Here is a 13,447-nt window from a genome sequence, read left to right as displayed (position 1 = left end):
ATACGTAAATGTATAGAATGAATTGAGTGGTATTAAAAGGATATGCAGAAGGGGGGGAGGAACCATGGAGGGGTAGAGGTGGAAGTCTTAAAATAGGAATTGGTGTCTGAAAATGCAGAACTATATTTATTTTTTTAAAAGAGACGTTAATCCATTAGCCACTCTTCATTCATATACATGGCCCTGCTTCAATCCACAAATGTCCACCAATGAGCTTCCAAAGGTGAATTTCAACCAGCTTACATCCACAAACATAAGCCTGCTTCGGCCTTCTGGCACCCACTGCTTTTCAAATGCAAACTCCCCAATAGCTTCCCCGCACCAACATTTGCCAGCTTCCAACCATGGATATCGGCCACCTTCAAGCTGCAATCCTGCTTCACAAGGGAACTTGCCTTCTCATCGCTCCACAGCTTCCTGCTGTGGGGTGATCACCTCATTCTGTCTGCCAGTTCACCTGTATGTGGAAGGACCTGGTGCTGAATGCCACAGCTGTTGCCCACTGTGTTCTTTAGGAAGGAAAAAGTAGTCTTTTCTCTTTTTGCCTTGGCTTTCCGCTTGTCCTGATTTTACATATCCACTCAGGCGCCATGTTCTTTTGTGACATCACAGGCAGTTCACAACCAATGGCAGCAGCTGAGGAGGCATCATCATAACCTCCTCCGTCCTCACAATGGTGGGTACAGCTCAGCTGTTGTCTGTTTGCTTGGTTATTATTTAAAAGATGGATAGCCCATCCTTTATCTGTGCTAGTAACAAAGAATGGAACACCAGGGGCCCAGGGGTGGAGGACCGTCTCTCAGCCTGATGGCTGCATTCCCCTATGGCTAGTGGCAAAACGGTAGCGAAATGACAAATTTGACCATTATTGTCGTAAAGGAGGAAAGCATCACCCCCCCCCCTCTCCATTCGGTTAAGCAAGGGGCATAGTCAAAATTCAAGGAATCATCCCAACCAGGCAAAAGCACTCCAGAAGGTTGTGAAGTCCTGAGGGCCAGGCTGCCTTTGATCTACTGGCTAGAAACTCCCCACCTGGGTATAATATAAAATATATATTTAAAATAAGGGTATTTCCAACAGTAGCTGTACTCTGAGCAGACCTATGGAATCGATATAGACAGGGCCACATCCTGGACGGGTGGTATGACAGCCGGCAGCTGGGGCAATGCTTCATGTGCCCTCATGCTTGGTCTCAATAGGCAGTGAGTTCCACAGGCGCTGCCACGCGAAACGATCTTGCAAGGGCCGATCCTGCACAGAGCCGTTTGCGCTTGCGCAGAAGGAAGAAACGTTCTCCCCCCCCCCACACTCCTTTGAATGAATTATTCAAAAGAGAGCGACTTCCGGTTTGGCTTGCTGCGAAACGTAGCTCCGCGTGCGCAGTACAGTATATGGGCAGAGCGTCCTGCCGGGACTACGTTTCCCAGAAAGCTTTGCGGCCACTCAGCTGGCAAGAACCTCCCTTGCTTGGAGAGCACCTGGTCACCGCAGGTGAGAGTAGCTGTGCTCTTCCAGTTTCCAAAGGAAGAGGCTGGAGGCTGCAGGGGTTCGTAGGCGCCGGAGGCTTCAGGCGGCTCCCAGCCCAAGGAAAGGGGGCAGTTTGCGGGGCGATTTATTCCCGCTGCCGGTGTAAGGGTAATATTTGCCGCGGACGCCGTCTGCCATGGTAACTCGGTTATGCTTCCATGGACAACGGTGCAGGCACGCCTTCACCGGCACCGGGAAGCGTGTATAAAACGTAACGTTAAAATGCCACAGGTGTGACGCGTGCATGTCCACACGTGCAAGTGTTGCCAGCATAAATTTGATATTGGTAAGCGAACCTTAACTCGACAGGGCTGGATTGTTTGTCAACCCTGTGGATGGCATTGCTTTAAGTGTGTTGTATCCCCTTCTGCTTTATGCTTGATGATTGCTAGCAAGGCTTAGTTATAACTTCTTTTTACAAAGGAATATTATCCTTTATCATTAACCCCACAGGTAAAAATAAAAGCATGGCAAAAAGAAAAAGGTACCATTTAAAGTTGCAATCATGGGCATGGCAAGGGGGGCAGCTGCACACACCCCAAATCAAGCAAATAAATAAATAAAAATGCTTAACTAACTGACCAATTGCGTCACAGATAATTTGGTTCTGCCCCCCTCCCGATTCCTGGCTACCCATGGTTGCAATCCCATGCTGTTGGAGAGTGCCTTTGCCCATTTGTTTCAATGAGCAAATGTGTGTCCCAACTGCATAAGATCAGGCTGTAATAAATTGCAAAAGCATTAGGGTGCTTGTTTTATGAAGGCCATAGTCATTCCAGTGAGGTAGTGTGCTGTGATGGCTAAAGTATTGGAGCTGGATATGGGACACCCAAATTTAGATTCTTACTAGCTGTGAAGCAGGTGTTGTTGGACAAGTTGCAATAGCTCACTCTTCTTCATAAGGTTGTTGTGAGACTAGAAACATAGCTGCTCTGGAAGCTGTTATTTTGGCAAGGTGAAATTGCTTTAAATAAATAAAATTCTCTGAGCTCTTTGCCACCATATAACAATCAATAAAATGTATCCCTTACCCGCATTGGTCTCTACAGCCACAGCAGGCACTGCTGCCATCCAATAGCTTAACCCAAATGGGCTGTCTCTTCCGAGACAGACAGATGCCAACAACTACTTTCAAAGCCTCAATAAATGAAAAATATTTATGATGCTAAATTGGTCATTTTTATTGTTCTGTTTCTTTTTTTAGGTGAGGGAGGCGGAGGTATTGTCCACTGTATTAGCATCGTAAAGATGATTAATGTCTGAGTGGAACACAAGAGAAAGAGGCAGAATATGCCATTGAGAGTCATGATATGGTAAGGCAGGCCTCATTAGTCAATTGCTTCTAATGGATTGGGCAAGGCCCTCTCCCACTGTCCCAGCCAGCCGAAACACCAGCATGATACTCCAGAGAGAGGTTAGCTCAGGCACAGAGAGGTGTTTCTAGGAGTCCAAATCCCCATCTATAGTTCTTGCTTCCCCACTCCTCCCATGAAATCCCTGTGGGTGGCAACCCAAGCTAATAACACTTCATAGTGAAATTGTCATAGTGAAATTGTCCATAACTTTAATTAACACAAAAAGGAAAGACTATCCTCTGTACACTCTACTCTAGCCAGAACACAACAGGGCCCCATTCACACCATACATTTAATGCACTATGATACCACTTTAAGTAGTCATGGCTTCCTCCAAAGAATTCTGGGAGCTGTAGTTTATTAAATGTGCTGAGAGTTGTTAAGAGGCCCTTATTCCCCTGCCAGAGCTACAGTACCCAGAATCCCCTGTGAAGAGTGGCTGGTTGTTAAACCCACTCGGAGAACTGTAGCTCTCTGCCGGAGGAGAGGACAGGTGGTGGAGGATGTGCAAATCTGAGGCTCACTGCAAGTTATCCTTTTAAGGCTAAACCATTTAGTGTGACATGAGAACCCTCCCTATGGCTACCAGCTCTTGGTTTCTGGAGTTTGTTATGTACCTGTCTGCATTTAGAGAGCTAGTTTGCTCTAGTAAAGTTTTTGTCTTTGCTTTTGTTTTTCTAACAAATTGTCTGCCCCTTTCCCCTTTAGGCAGTGAAACCGAAGAAAGGACTGAAAAGTATGTGTGTTTGTGTTTCCACACTTTTATGACCCTTTTGATATTGGTTTGGGGTGGAGATACTTTCCCATAGCGTCATCCAGTATATGTAACATTTTCATCATCAGTTTGAGGAAAATGCAGAGCCAATAACACTATGGCCCAATGTAGTAGTGTTGATATTTTGGGGGAGGGAAAGCATTGGATTTTTTTTCTATGATAATTAAGCTACCGTATTTTTCGCCCTATAGGACGCACTTTTTCCCCTCAAAAAATGAAGGGGAAATGTGTGTGCATCCTATGGGGCGAATGCAGGCTTTCGCTGAAGCCTGGAGAGCGAGAGGGGTCCGTGCGCACAGACCCCTCTCGCTCTCCAGGCTTCGCGGACCTCTCTGCAAGCGGCGGGAGCGCTCCCGCTGCTTGCGGAGAGGTGCCTGCATGCGGAAGCCTGCGCGCGCTGAGCTCAGCGCGTACAGGCTTTGCGGACCTCTCCGCGGGAGCCCAGAGCTGGCTCCCGCTGCTTGCGGAGAGGTGCCTGCATGCGGAAGCCTGCGCACGCTGAGCTCAGCGCGTACAGGCTTTGCGGACCTCTCTGCGGGAGCCCAGAGCTGGCTCCCGCTGCTTGCGGAGAGGTGCCTGCATGCGGAAGCCTGGGCGCGCTGAGATCAGCACGTCCAGGCTTTGCGGACCTCTACGCAAGCAGCAGGAGCCAGCTTTGGGCTCCCACGGCTTGCAGAGAGCTGCCTGTTTGGGGACTGGGGTCGGGGGAAGCTCGGGCCTCCCCCGCCCCAGCCTGGGGGGAAATTATTTTTTCCCCTTTATTTCCCCCCCCCAAAAAAACTAGGTGCGCCTTATGGGACGGTGCGTCCTATAGGGCGAAAAATACGGTACTTTATATAAGTTACTGTGTATTGGGAAATTTCCAGCTTTCATTGGAACATTTTTTGCTGCACTAAAGAGTGATCTAATTCAGTGTGTCTATTTTACTTGTATTTTGTAAACAAAGCTAAAAAAAAGTGACTCATATTAAATATTTTGTCCCAATGCACCACTGGCATTTGATCTGAAATATTTGAGAGGGAAAATTAAAGCACGTGTAATGCTCTGGGGGACGCAGGTGGCGCTGTGGGTTAAAGCCTCAGCGCCTAGGACTTGCCGATCGAAAGGTCGGCGGTTCGAATCCCTGCGGCGGGGTGCGCTCCTGCTGCTCGGTCCCAGCGCCTGCCAACCTAGCAGTTCGAAAGCACCTCCGGGTGCAAGTAGATAAATAGGGACCGCTTACCAGCGGGAAGGTAAACGGCGTTTCCGTGTGCGGCTCTGGCTTGCCAGAGCAGCGATGTCACGCTGGCCACGTGACCCGGAAGTGTCTCCGGACAGCGCTGGCCCCTGGCCTCTTAAGTGAGATGGGCGCACAACCCCAGAGTCTGTCAAGACTGGCCCGTACGGGCAGGGGTACCTTTACCTTTACCTTTAATGCTCTTTAAACTGTAGAGTTTTTTATTGGAATAGTTAAAAATATTTGAGGGCAATAGCACGTACTTCTTGTGAATCGTTTAATTTTAAGAAAAAACAAAGTACTAAAAAGCTTTTGACAATTCTGATAAATTTTAGCAGTCCAAAGAGCTACACATGATATGCTCACTTGAATACTTGCTAGGGACAATCACATGAAAAACATTAATCCCAACTTCGAAACAACAAAGATTGCCTACTACTCTGTTTGCAATGGATATCCACTCATAGTTGCTAATGAACTTAGAACACAGAACATTCTCCATGGAAAAATATAGCGCCTGATAATAAAGGTGTAACACTGCAAATCTTGCTTTGCCCATTGAGAGCCAGCCAGCCTTTGGGGTGTGTGAATCCACATGCTTCACCCATTTGAGTTCTTCCTTTGTTGGCTTTAATCAAAATCCAGCATTATGGGTTATATCCAGTCATTCCAGTAGCACAAGGACTTCTCTCTGTGTAACAGGAATTTATCTCCTTGTCTTGTGCTTCCTCCAAAATCTGCTCCAGAAGGAAAGGGAGAGGTGGAAGTCCTTGTACTAATTGAATGACTTTGTTAGCTACATCCCCTAGATCTGCATCAATGGTGCCCGTAGCTAGTGCTAACCAGGCTCCATCTCAGCCAGGGATGCCAACCCATTTCAAACCCACATTTGAGACCTTTGTTAAGTGATTGATCTCGGTTCACAGGGAGCCAATACACAGGAACTATGATGTATGTGAAGTTGATTTGTCTATATATTTCTTGTCTCTGGAGTTCCTGTCAAAATATGGCGGCCTTGGATCTCACTTGTTTCAGCAAGCCCTTTCCTAAGTTTATGCTGGGATAGATTTCTGAGACTGTAAACTCTGTCTTATTCTAGGCTCCATTGATGATGTTCTTGGTGATCTCCTTGGTGATGAAGGTAAATAAGCAGTGAAATGGAAAATGGTGTTTTAAAATTCCGTAGGCACCAGTTTGTCAAGTAAGACTTTCAAATGAGGCATGGCTACTAGAGGGAGGGCCTGTTCCATGATGGTGCCCTGGTTGTGGAGTTCCTTCCCCTAGTAAAATTGCCTGGTGTAATCATCAATACTCTTTCAGATGTCCGGTAAAGTCACACTATTCATACATGATTCTAATAGTCTGCACTTTTCTTTTTTAACTCTTGTTCTTACTGTTTTGTTGGGTTTGGGGAGGTTGTTTTTAAGGATCTTTTTAGCTTCTATGGTCAGCTTTAATTTTCGTAAGAAATGTTCTGTTTTAAGGGAGATATGGGCAAACGTTTTCCTAGGTGACTTAGCTGTGATGGCTGCTGTGCAGTGAGGAGAATGTTGAGGCCTCACTGCGTTTCAGGAAGATGGAGACAACCATTGTGTTCACCATGCTGGCCTGCTCATATACTGTACGACTGATCTGCCTGGGTGCTCAATCCCTAGCTTGTTTGTTGAGACTGCCAGCATCAGAGGTTGTTCAGGTTGCTGTGCAACTGTTAGGACAAAGGATATAACCTATGCTGCAACCTCCTAAAATCCCCATCTCTCATTCCTAGAGGACGTTCCCCTTAAATCCAGCAAACCTGCCTCGTTTGTTAGTAGTGCAGGAAGACCCAGAGGAATCGCCTCACAGACCAGCAAAAAGTAAGGAATGGCATTGCTATTTGTGACTTTAATGCTTTCAGCACACACACACAAAAAGATAGCAGTGCTGTTGGAGCCTCTTGAGAATTCCCTCTTTATTGTTTCCCCCCAGCATCTCTCAATTTGCCCTCTGTTTTAAGAACCTTTTCTAAGTATAGGCACTACTGAAATCTGAGTAATTTTGAGGGTGTCTCAATGAGGCCAGTGAAACGTTTCAGGTGTTGTTTTCTAGGCTACCGTATTTTATTCTTCTTCTTGCACATCCTAAGCTCTGGATTTTACCACTCCCCAGGGGCCTCTTGGGGGATGATGTCTTCAGCAAAATGGTTCTTGAGGAAGAGGAAGATGCAGAGGTGAGGGGAAAAAAATAAGAGTGCACATCTTCTCTGCAAGGTAATGAAGGCATTTCCATTGATGCAACTGGACAGCTACGGGTATTTTCCTGCAGGTTATTGCTGTACCTGAAAACATGGCATTGAAAGGAGAATATACAGTACATCAACTTCAGTCATGGGTGGTGGGGAGGACATGGACCTGTAGAACTTTTCCAACCATTTCCCATTGGGGCACAGTATTTTTCTCTTTGGAATAGGATTAATAATGTGCATATGTTGGCAGCACTTGGATTAAGTGCCTTGGAGTGCTTGGTTTCCCCCCTCTTTTATTGAAAGACAGCATAAAAATACTGCAAGCAATGAAGCAATAACTTGTGTGTTCATTCATTCACCCCTAAGGATCCTGATATCTCAGATGCAGACCCAGGAGCTCTTCTAGAGACCTTGAAGGTAAACTGAGAAGACTTTTTCTGTTTTCTTTGGCAGGGCAAAAATATAAGTTGAGTGTGCTGTGCTCTCCTAGATGTGAAAAAGTGGAATACACTCATTTTGAGTATATGTGTTCTCTCCTGTGCCAGGATATAGATGACATGGATGCTGATCTTCTAGGCATAAAGAAAGCGCCTGCTCAGAAACTGGGGAAGAATATGGCAAAAACTCGGCCGTTGAATGAGCCAGCAAGTTCTGCTAAGAAAACATCAATCACTGAGAGACGTAAGACTCCTTTGTTTCAGGACTGAAGTAATACTCAAATTTGTGTAAAGAGCTACTATAGTAGAAACGATCTCTTATTCTTAAAGTTACTACATTCTTGTTCTTATTCTTAAAGTTACTACATTCTTGTTCTTATTCTTAAAGTTACTACAATTTATTACTAGCCTTTCACCCTAATGTCCCAGGGTGGATTACAACAGTTAAAACACAATATAACACTATATGAGAAACCGTTTAAAACAACTTTGAAGCAACTTCTTGTCATCTTTGTAGCCATGTCTATGATGATCACTTATTGATTAAGGACTAATGACATCCCTGAGAAAAGGAATGGGTTGTGTCCTTATCTGCTTCTAATGTTGCACCTACAGAATCCTCTCCAGACTTTTCAAAAAGTTGACTCACACCTGCAAGGAGCATTTAAGTTCACAGTGACTTGAGACAGAACTTTCCTTGTTACATTAGAATTGGACACAAGCAAAAGTATCTGCTATACCTGTTGTTTTAATACAGGAGACTCAGAAAGTGGAATCACTAAGAATCCCAGCTCTACTCTCACCACTTCCAGAAATCTGAAACAGAAGTTTTCCTTTGAAGGTAAGCTCTGCTTGTTAGCATGAGAGAGCGGCTATTTGTGTATGTGCATACGCACACATGCATGCGCTCATGTAAAATGCATTTTTTAAAAACCTAAGTACATCTTGATGGGGAAAGGTTAGGGTGTGACAGGGACACATTTATACACAACCAGCATGGGGCCTACCTGATTCAACACTGTGCTACTTCATTTTTAAAAATAAGTTTATAATTTTCATTTATAACAAATAAACACTTCAACAAAAAAAATTAAACAATCCTCACATATCAAACCTCAACTTCCCTCCCTCTCTTAATTTACCCCTTTTTCTTCTTCTACTGCACATCCCAATTAACTCTTTATGCTTTTCCAGCTAATGTCTTAATTTGTTTACAATTTGTAAATATTCAATAAATTATTTCCATTCCTTAATAAAAAGTTTGTTGTCTTGATTTATTATTCTTCCAGTAACAACTATTACATGCTGTAAATTTTATGTCCATGTTCCACAGTCTTTCCCATGCCTCCATGTCTATGTTATGATCAATATCTATTGCCCAATGTATCATTGAAGATTTCACTTGTTCATCTTTTGCCTCCCATTCCAATAACATCTTATACATTTTAGACATCACTTTAACTTTACAATTTAGCAGGTCTCTCTCTAGTTGAGATAATTGTTCCCCAAACCCCCATTTCTTATCTTTTTTGAATACTACATTCAGATGATTAATATTGTATCCATGTTGTTAACATTCCTGATAAATCCTTAAACTCTTTTTATTTAACTTCTCCATCTTCCTCTTTTAACAAATTTCTATAAGTTACCCAGTTTTCTGTCTTCTTCTTCTTCTTCTTCTTCTTCTTCTTCTTCTTCACCGCTATAGCTTCTACTGGTGTAAGCCATAGTGGTATTTTGGTCTCCAATAAATTTTTATATTTATCCCATACTCTATACATCCCCCCCCCCCATTATATGGTTTGTAAATCCTTTATGGACTTTCACCTTTTCATACCACAAGTACATTTGCCAGCCATATATGTTATCATGACCTTCCAAATCTAAAATATACGGATTCTTCAATAACAAAACACTGCGCTACTTCAGAGGCCATTTTGCTGCAGGAATCCATCCAACCCTAAGTGATGGTCATGGAACAACAATTCACTAAAGAAAGGGCTATTAGACATCATAAAATTAATTTACTAAGCACTGGAGAAGAATTCAATCCTTTCCTAGTAGTGCAGTTTCTTCCTATGCAGTGGCTGAGGTGGTAACTTTGCTGCTCTGTTTTGCTCTTTGTCCGTTGTTTTGAAGTGATTTCCCACTCTCTTAGATGTATTTTTTTCTCCCACAGATATAGACGACCCTCTAGCTGGTCTTTTGTCTGATGAGGAAGAGGACATGGTGAAGAAAGCGCCTTCCTTTGCCACCAAAAGTGTTCCAGAAACAAATGCTGGGACCTCGAAAGAGAAAGGTTAGTGCGGATACCAGAATTGCACCATTGGCTTGGCATCTTTTCAAAGAAAAGCACACCACACATTTGTTTGTGCAAATGAAACGGTTGGCAGTCTTTCTCTACTCATCAATGCTTGTAGCATTTTTGGAAGTCTGTGAGAACATAAGAGCCCCAGTGGATCAGGCCCAGCACCTATCTATTCCAGTGCCCTGTTTCCTACAATGGCCAACCAGATGCCTTGGAGAAGCTCACAGGCATGGCGTGACGACAAGACCCCTCTCCCACTGTTGTTCCGCAGTAACTGGTGTTATAACAATAATTGAACAACAAACCAAAACCAACAACACCAGAACCAGGACTGGTTATTTGAATCTGGCTCAAAATATTTAGCATGGAAATTATCAGCTATGTATTGGTCACACTGAGCAGTTCTTGATTGGGGAGGGAAGCCCATTAGACCAGTTCTGTAATAGTTAGACCTCACTGGTGCAATCTCTTTCGATTCCGTTTATTAGGAACACCTGTGTCTGCAGCTCCTGGCCATGTTGCTGCCCCTGAACGGAAGCGGGACGAGTTAACATTTGAGGTTGATGGAGATGATCTCATGGATGCCATGGGGTTTGGTGAGAGCCCAAAGACAGAGCTGAAATCTGGAAGAAAGGACAGAGAGTAAGCAATCTCCCTAAAACTCACTAAAATGGAGTGAGTTGTGCGATAAAGGTAAAGGTAAAGGTACCCCTGCCCGTACGGGCCAGTCTTGACAGACTCTGGGGTTGTGCGCCCATCTCACTTAAGAGGCCAGGGGCCAGCGCTGTCCGGAGACACTTCCGGGTCACGTGGCCAGCGTGACATCGCTGCTCTGGCGAGCCAGAGCCGCACACGGAAACGCCGTTTACCTTCCCGCTGGTAAGCGGTCCCTATTTATCTACTTGCACCCGGAGGTGCTTTCGAACTGCTAGGTTGGCAGGCGCTGGGACCGAGCAGCGGGAGCGCACCCCACCGCAGGGATTCGAACCGCCGACCTTTCGATCGGCAAGCCCTAGGCGCTGAGGCTTTAACCCACAGCGCCACCTGCGTCCCTGAGTTGTGCGATACTTTCAGATTAATGGCATGACTGTAAACGTTGAACATTTGGGATAAGCTAAGGCAAACGAACTCATAGTTTGCACTGTTGCTCCTGATTTAGTTGCAGTGCACCCAGGAGAGGGCTGGCATGACTTATGAAAAAGACTGTGTACACTTCTGGTCCCCTTATCTCGAAAAGGGATATTGTTGGGAAAGGTTCAGGAAAGGGCAACTAAAATGATCAAGGGGATGGAGCAAACCCCCTGTGAGGAAAGGTTACTGCATTTTGAACTTCTTAGTTTAGAGAAAAGGTGAGTTAAGAGGTGATACAATAGAGTTTGACCAAACTGCGGGAGGCAGTGGAAGACAGGAGTCCCTGGCGTGCTTGGGTCCATGGGGTCACAAAGAGTCGGACATGACTAAACGACTAAACAACAACAACAATAGAGGTTTATAAAGTGATGCAGGACATGAAGAAAATGGATAGAGAAAAGTTGTTTTCCTCTCATAACACTAGAACTTATGGACATCCCATGAAGCTGAGCCAGTGAAGTGAGAGCCAGTGTGGTGTAGTGGTTAAGAGCGGTAGACTCGTAATCTGGTGAGCCGGGTTCTCGTCTCTGCTCCACCACATGCAGCTGCTGGGTGACCTTGGGCCAGTCACTCTTCTCTGAAGTCTCTCAGCCCCACTCACCTCACAGAGTGTTTGTTGTGGGGAAGGAAGAGAAAGGAGAATGTTAGCCGCTTTGAGACTCCTTAGGGTAGTGATAAAGCGGGATATCAAATCCAAACTCTTCTTCTCTTCTTCTGAATGCTGGAAGATTCAAGACAGGGAAAACAAAGTACTTATTCACCCCTACAAGAGGCAGTGATGGCCACCAACTGGAATGACTTTGAAAGAGAATTCAGACAAATCCATGGGGAATAAGGCTTTCAATGGCTACTAACCATGAAGACTATGTTCTGGCGAGGCAGTATCCTGAATACTAGTTTCTGGAAACTGCAGGAGGGCAGAGTGCTGCAGGCAGCATCTTAAAGCCTATTTCTAGCATAGAGGTGTAAGACTTCCTTCTGCTAATTTTTGGAAATAGCTAGTTTTTTTAGTTCTGAGCCTTTATCAGAAATGGCCCGTGTGTTTTCAGTTTTTTCTCATCTACCATGCAGTTAAAGTAAATGCTGGAATAATATAGCTAAAGGTGATAAGAAAGCCATTAAGATTCTCCTCTTGACCTCCACATTCTCTGAACTGATCATATGGGTTAGTTGATGGAGAATTGCACTTCGTTTTCGCAGGGAGCAGTCTCATCCCGCCCGATCCATGCTAGATGAATTGCTTGGGCAAGGAACAGCCAAAAAGCTCCTGGAGAGGCCAAAGACAGGAGAACCCAAGGACAAGAAATATCAAAAGCAAGCAGGCAAGTGCCGTAGGAGTGATGAAGCCTCTTGTTCCTTTTTCATGCGCACAGTATTCTGGGAAGTCCTTTTGTCCCTCCTCCTAAAACCCTGGAAAAGGCTGCAGCTGAAATTCAGTTCTCTCAAAGGTTGATTGAAAATATCTTAGATCCGTGGTGGGAATCTCCTGACCCGCAGCCAGATTTAATCCCACCCACAGCCATCACCCACTCTGACTTTATTTCCCCCACTTAGAGCTTATCTGCCTCTCCCTCTCCCTCTCCCTCTCTCTCTCTCTCTCCCTCTCCCTCTCCCTCTCTCTTTGGGCTGCTACTCCTGCCACCTCCATGGCAACTGTACACAAAGCCTGTTCCTCTTACTTTGCCAGCTCATGGACGAGGGTTTGGTGCCACCACGGTTTCCAGTTCTACTTCACAAGCAAGACACTCCAGCCCCCTTAGAGAGCAGCTGTTGTTGTTTGCCACTAAGCACTCTCAGAGCAGATAGTGCCTTATAGCAAGGTAGACCTGGTCCATCTAGCTCCTTACTGTCTACTCTAGCTGCCAGTGGCTCTTTTGGTTTTCAGGCAGGGCTCTTTCACAGCTCTACTTTGAGAGAACAGAGGTTGAACCTTGGACTTTCTGCATGCACTCTGCCACTGAGCTACTGCTTCAACTTCTCATTTTTTATTTTTTTTAATAAAATAAAGACTATTATGCCCCAAGCAGGAGGCAGCTGCACACTATTTTCTATCTATCTTTTCGACTTGCTAGTACCTGGAGATTTCTTTTCTTTTAATTATTTGCTTTATTAACAATCTCTTATATCATATGACACATTTCATATAGCATATCTCGTATAACATATATATATATATATATATATATATATATATATATATATATATATATAAAACACACACACACACATACATATAGTGGTACCTCGGGTTAAGTACTTAATTCGTTCCGGAGGTCCGTACTTAACCTGAAACTGTTCTTAACCTGAAGCACCACTTTAGCTAATGGGGCCTTCTGCTGCTGCGCCGCCGCTGGAGCACGATTTCTGTTCCCACCCTGAAGCAAAGTTCTTAACCTGAAGCACTATTTCTGGGTTAGCGGAGTCTGTAACCTGAAGCATATGTAACCTGAAGCGTATGTAAGCAGAGGTACCAC

General features: G+C 44.8%; 1 protein-coding gene across 5 annotated transcripts in view; it reads left to right on the top strand.

Annotated features, from left to right (window-relative positions):
- Positions 1–41: 41 nt before the first annotated feature.
- Positions 42–13,447, top strand: part of FBF1 (Fas binding factor 1) — a 30,855-nt gene continuing 17,449 nt past the window's right edge. For 2 of the 5 annotated variants that reach the window (XM_079965924.1, XM_079965921.1), the window contains exons 1-12: positions 1,374–1,491; positions 2,732–2,840; positions 3,591–3,618; positions 5,973–6,014; positions 6,642–6,729; positions 7,022–7,082; positions 7,464–7,514; positions 7,643–7,778; positions 8,292–8,375; positions 9,714–9,833; positions 10,331–10,484; positions 12,174–12,295. In XM_079965924.1, the coding sequence (XP_079822050.1) occupies positions 2,838–2,840; positions 3,591–3,618; positions 5,973–6,014; positions 6,642–6,729; positions 7,022–7,082; positions 7,464–7,514; positions 7,643–7,778; positions 8,292–8,375; positions 9,714–9,833; positions 10,331–10,484; positions 12,174–12,295 (889 nt within the window). In that variant the 5' untranslated portion in view covers positions 1,374–1,491; positions 2,732–2,837. Of the gene's footprint in view, positions 677–1,373; positions 1,492–1,590; positions 1,814–2,731; positions 2,841–3,590; positions 3,619–5,972; positions 6,015–6,641; positions 6,730–7,021; positions 7,083–7,463; positions 7,515–7,642; positions 7,779–8,291; positions 8,376–9,713; positions 9,834–10,330; positions 10,485–12,173; positions 12,296–13,447 lie in introns of those variants that run through there. The other 3 variants (XM_079965922.1, XM_079965923.1, XM_079965925.1) reach the window with 3 other exon arrangements.

Source organism: Podarcis cretensis (assembly GCF_951804945.1).
Source record: "Podarcis cretensis genome assembly, chromosome: 2".
Taxonomy (NCBI): domain Eukaryota; kingdom Metazoa; phylum Chordata; class Lepidosauria; order Squamata; family Lacertidae; genus Podarcis; species Podarcis cretensis.
This window is presented reverse-complemented; position numbering and strand designations above follow the sequence as displayed.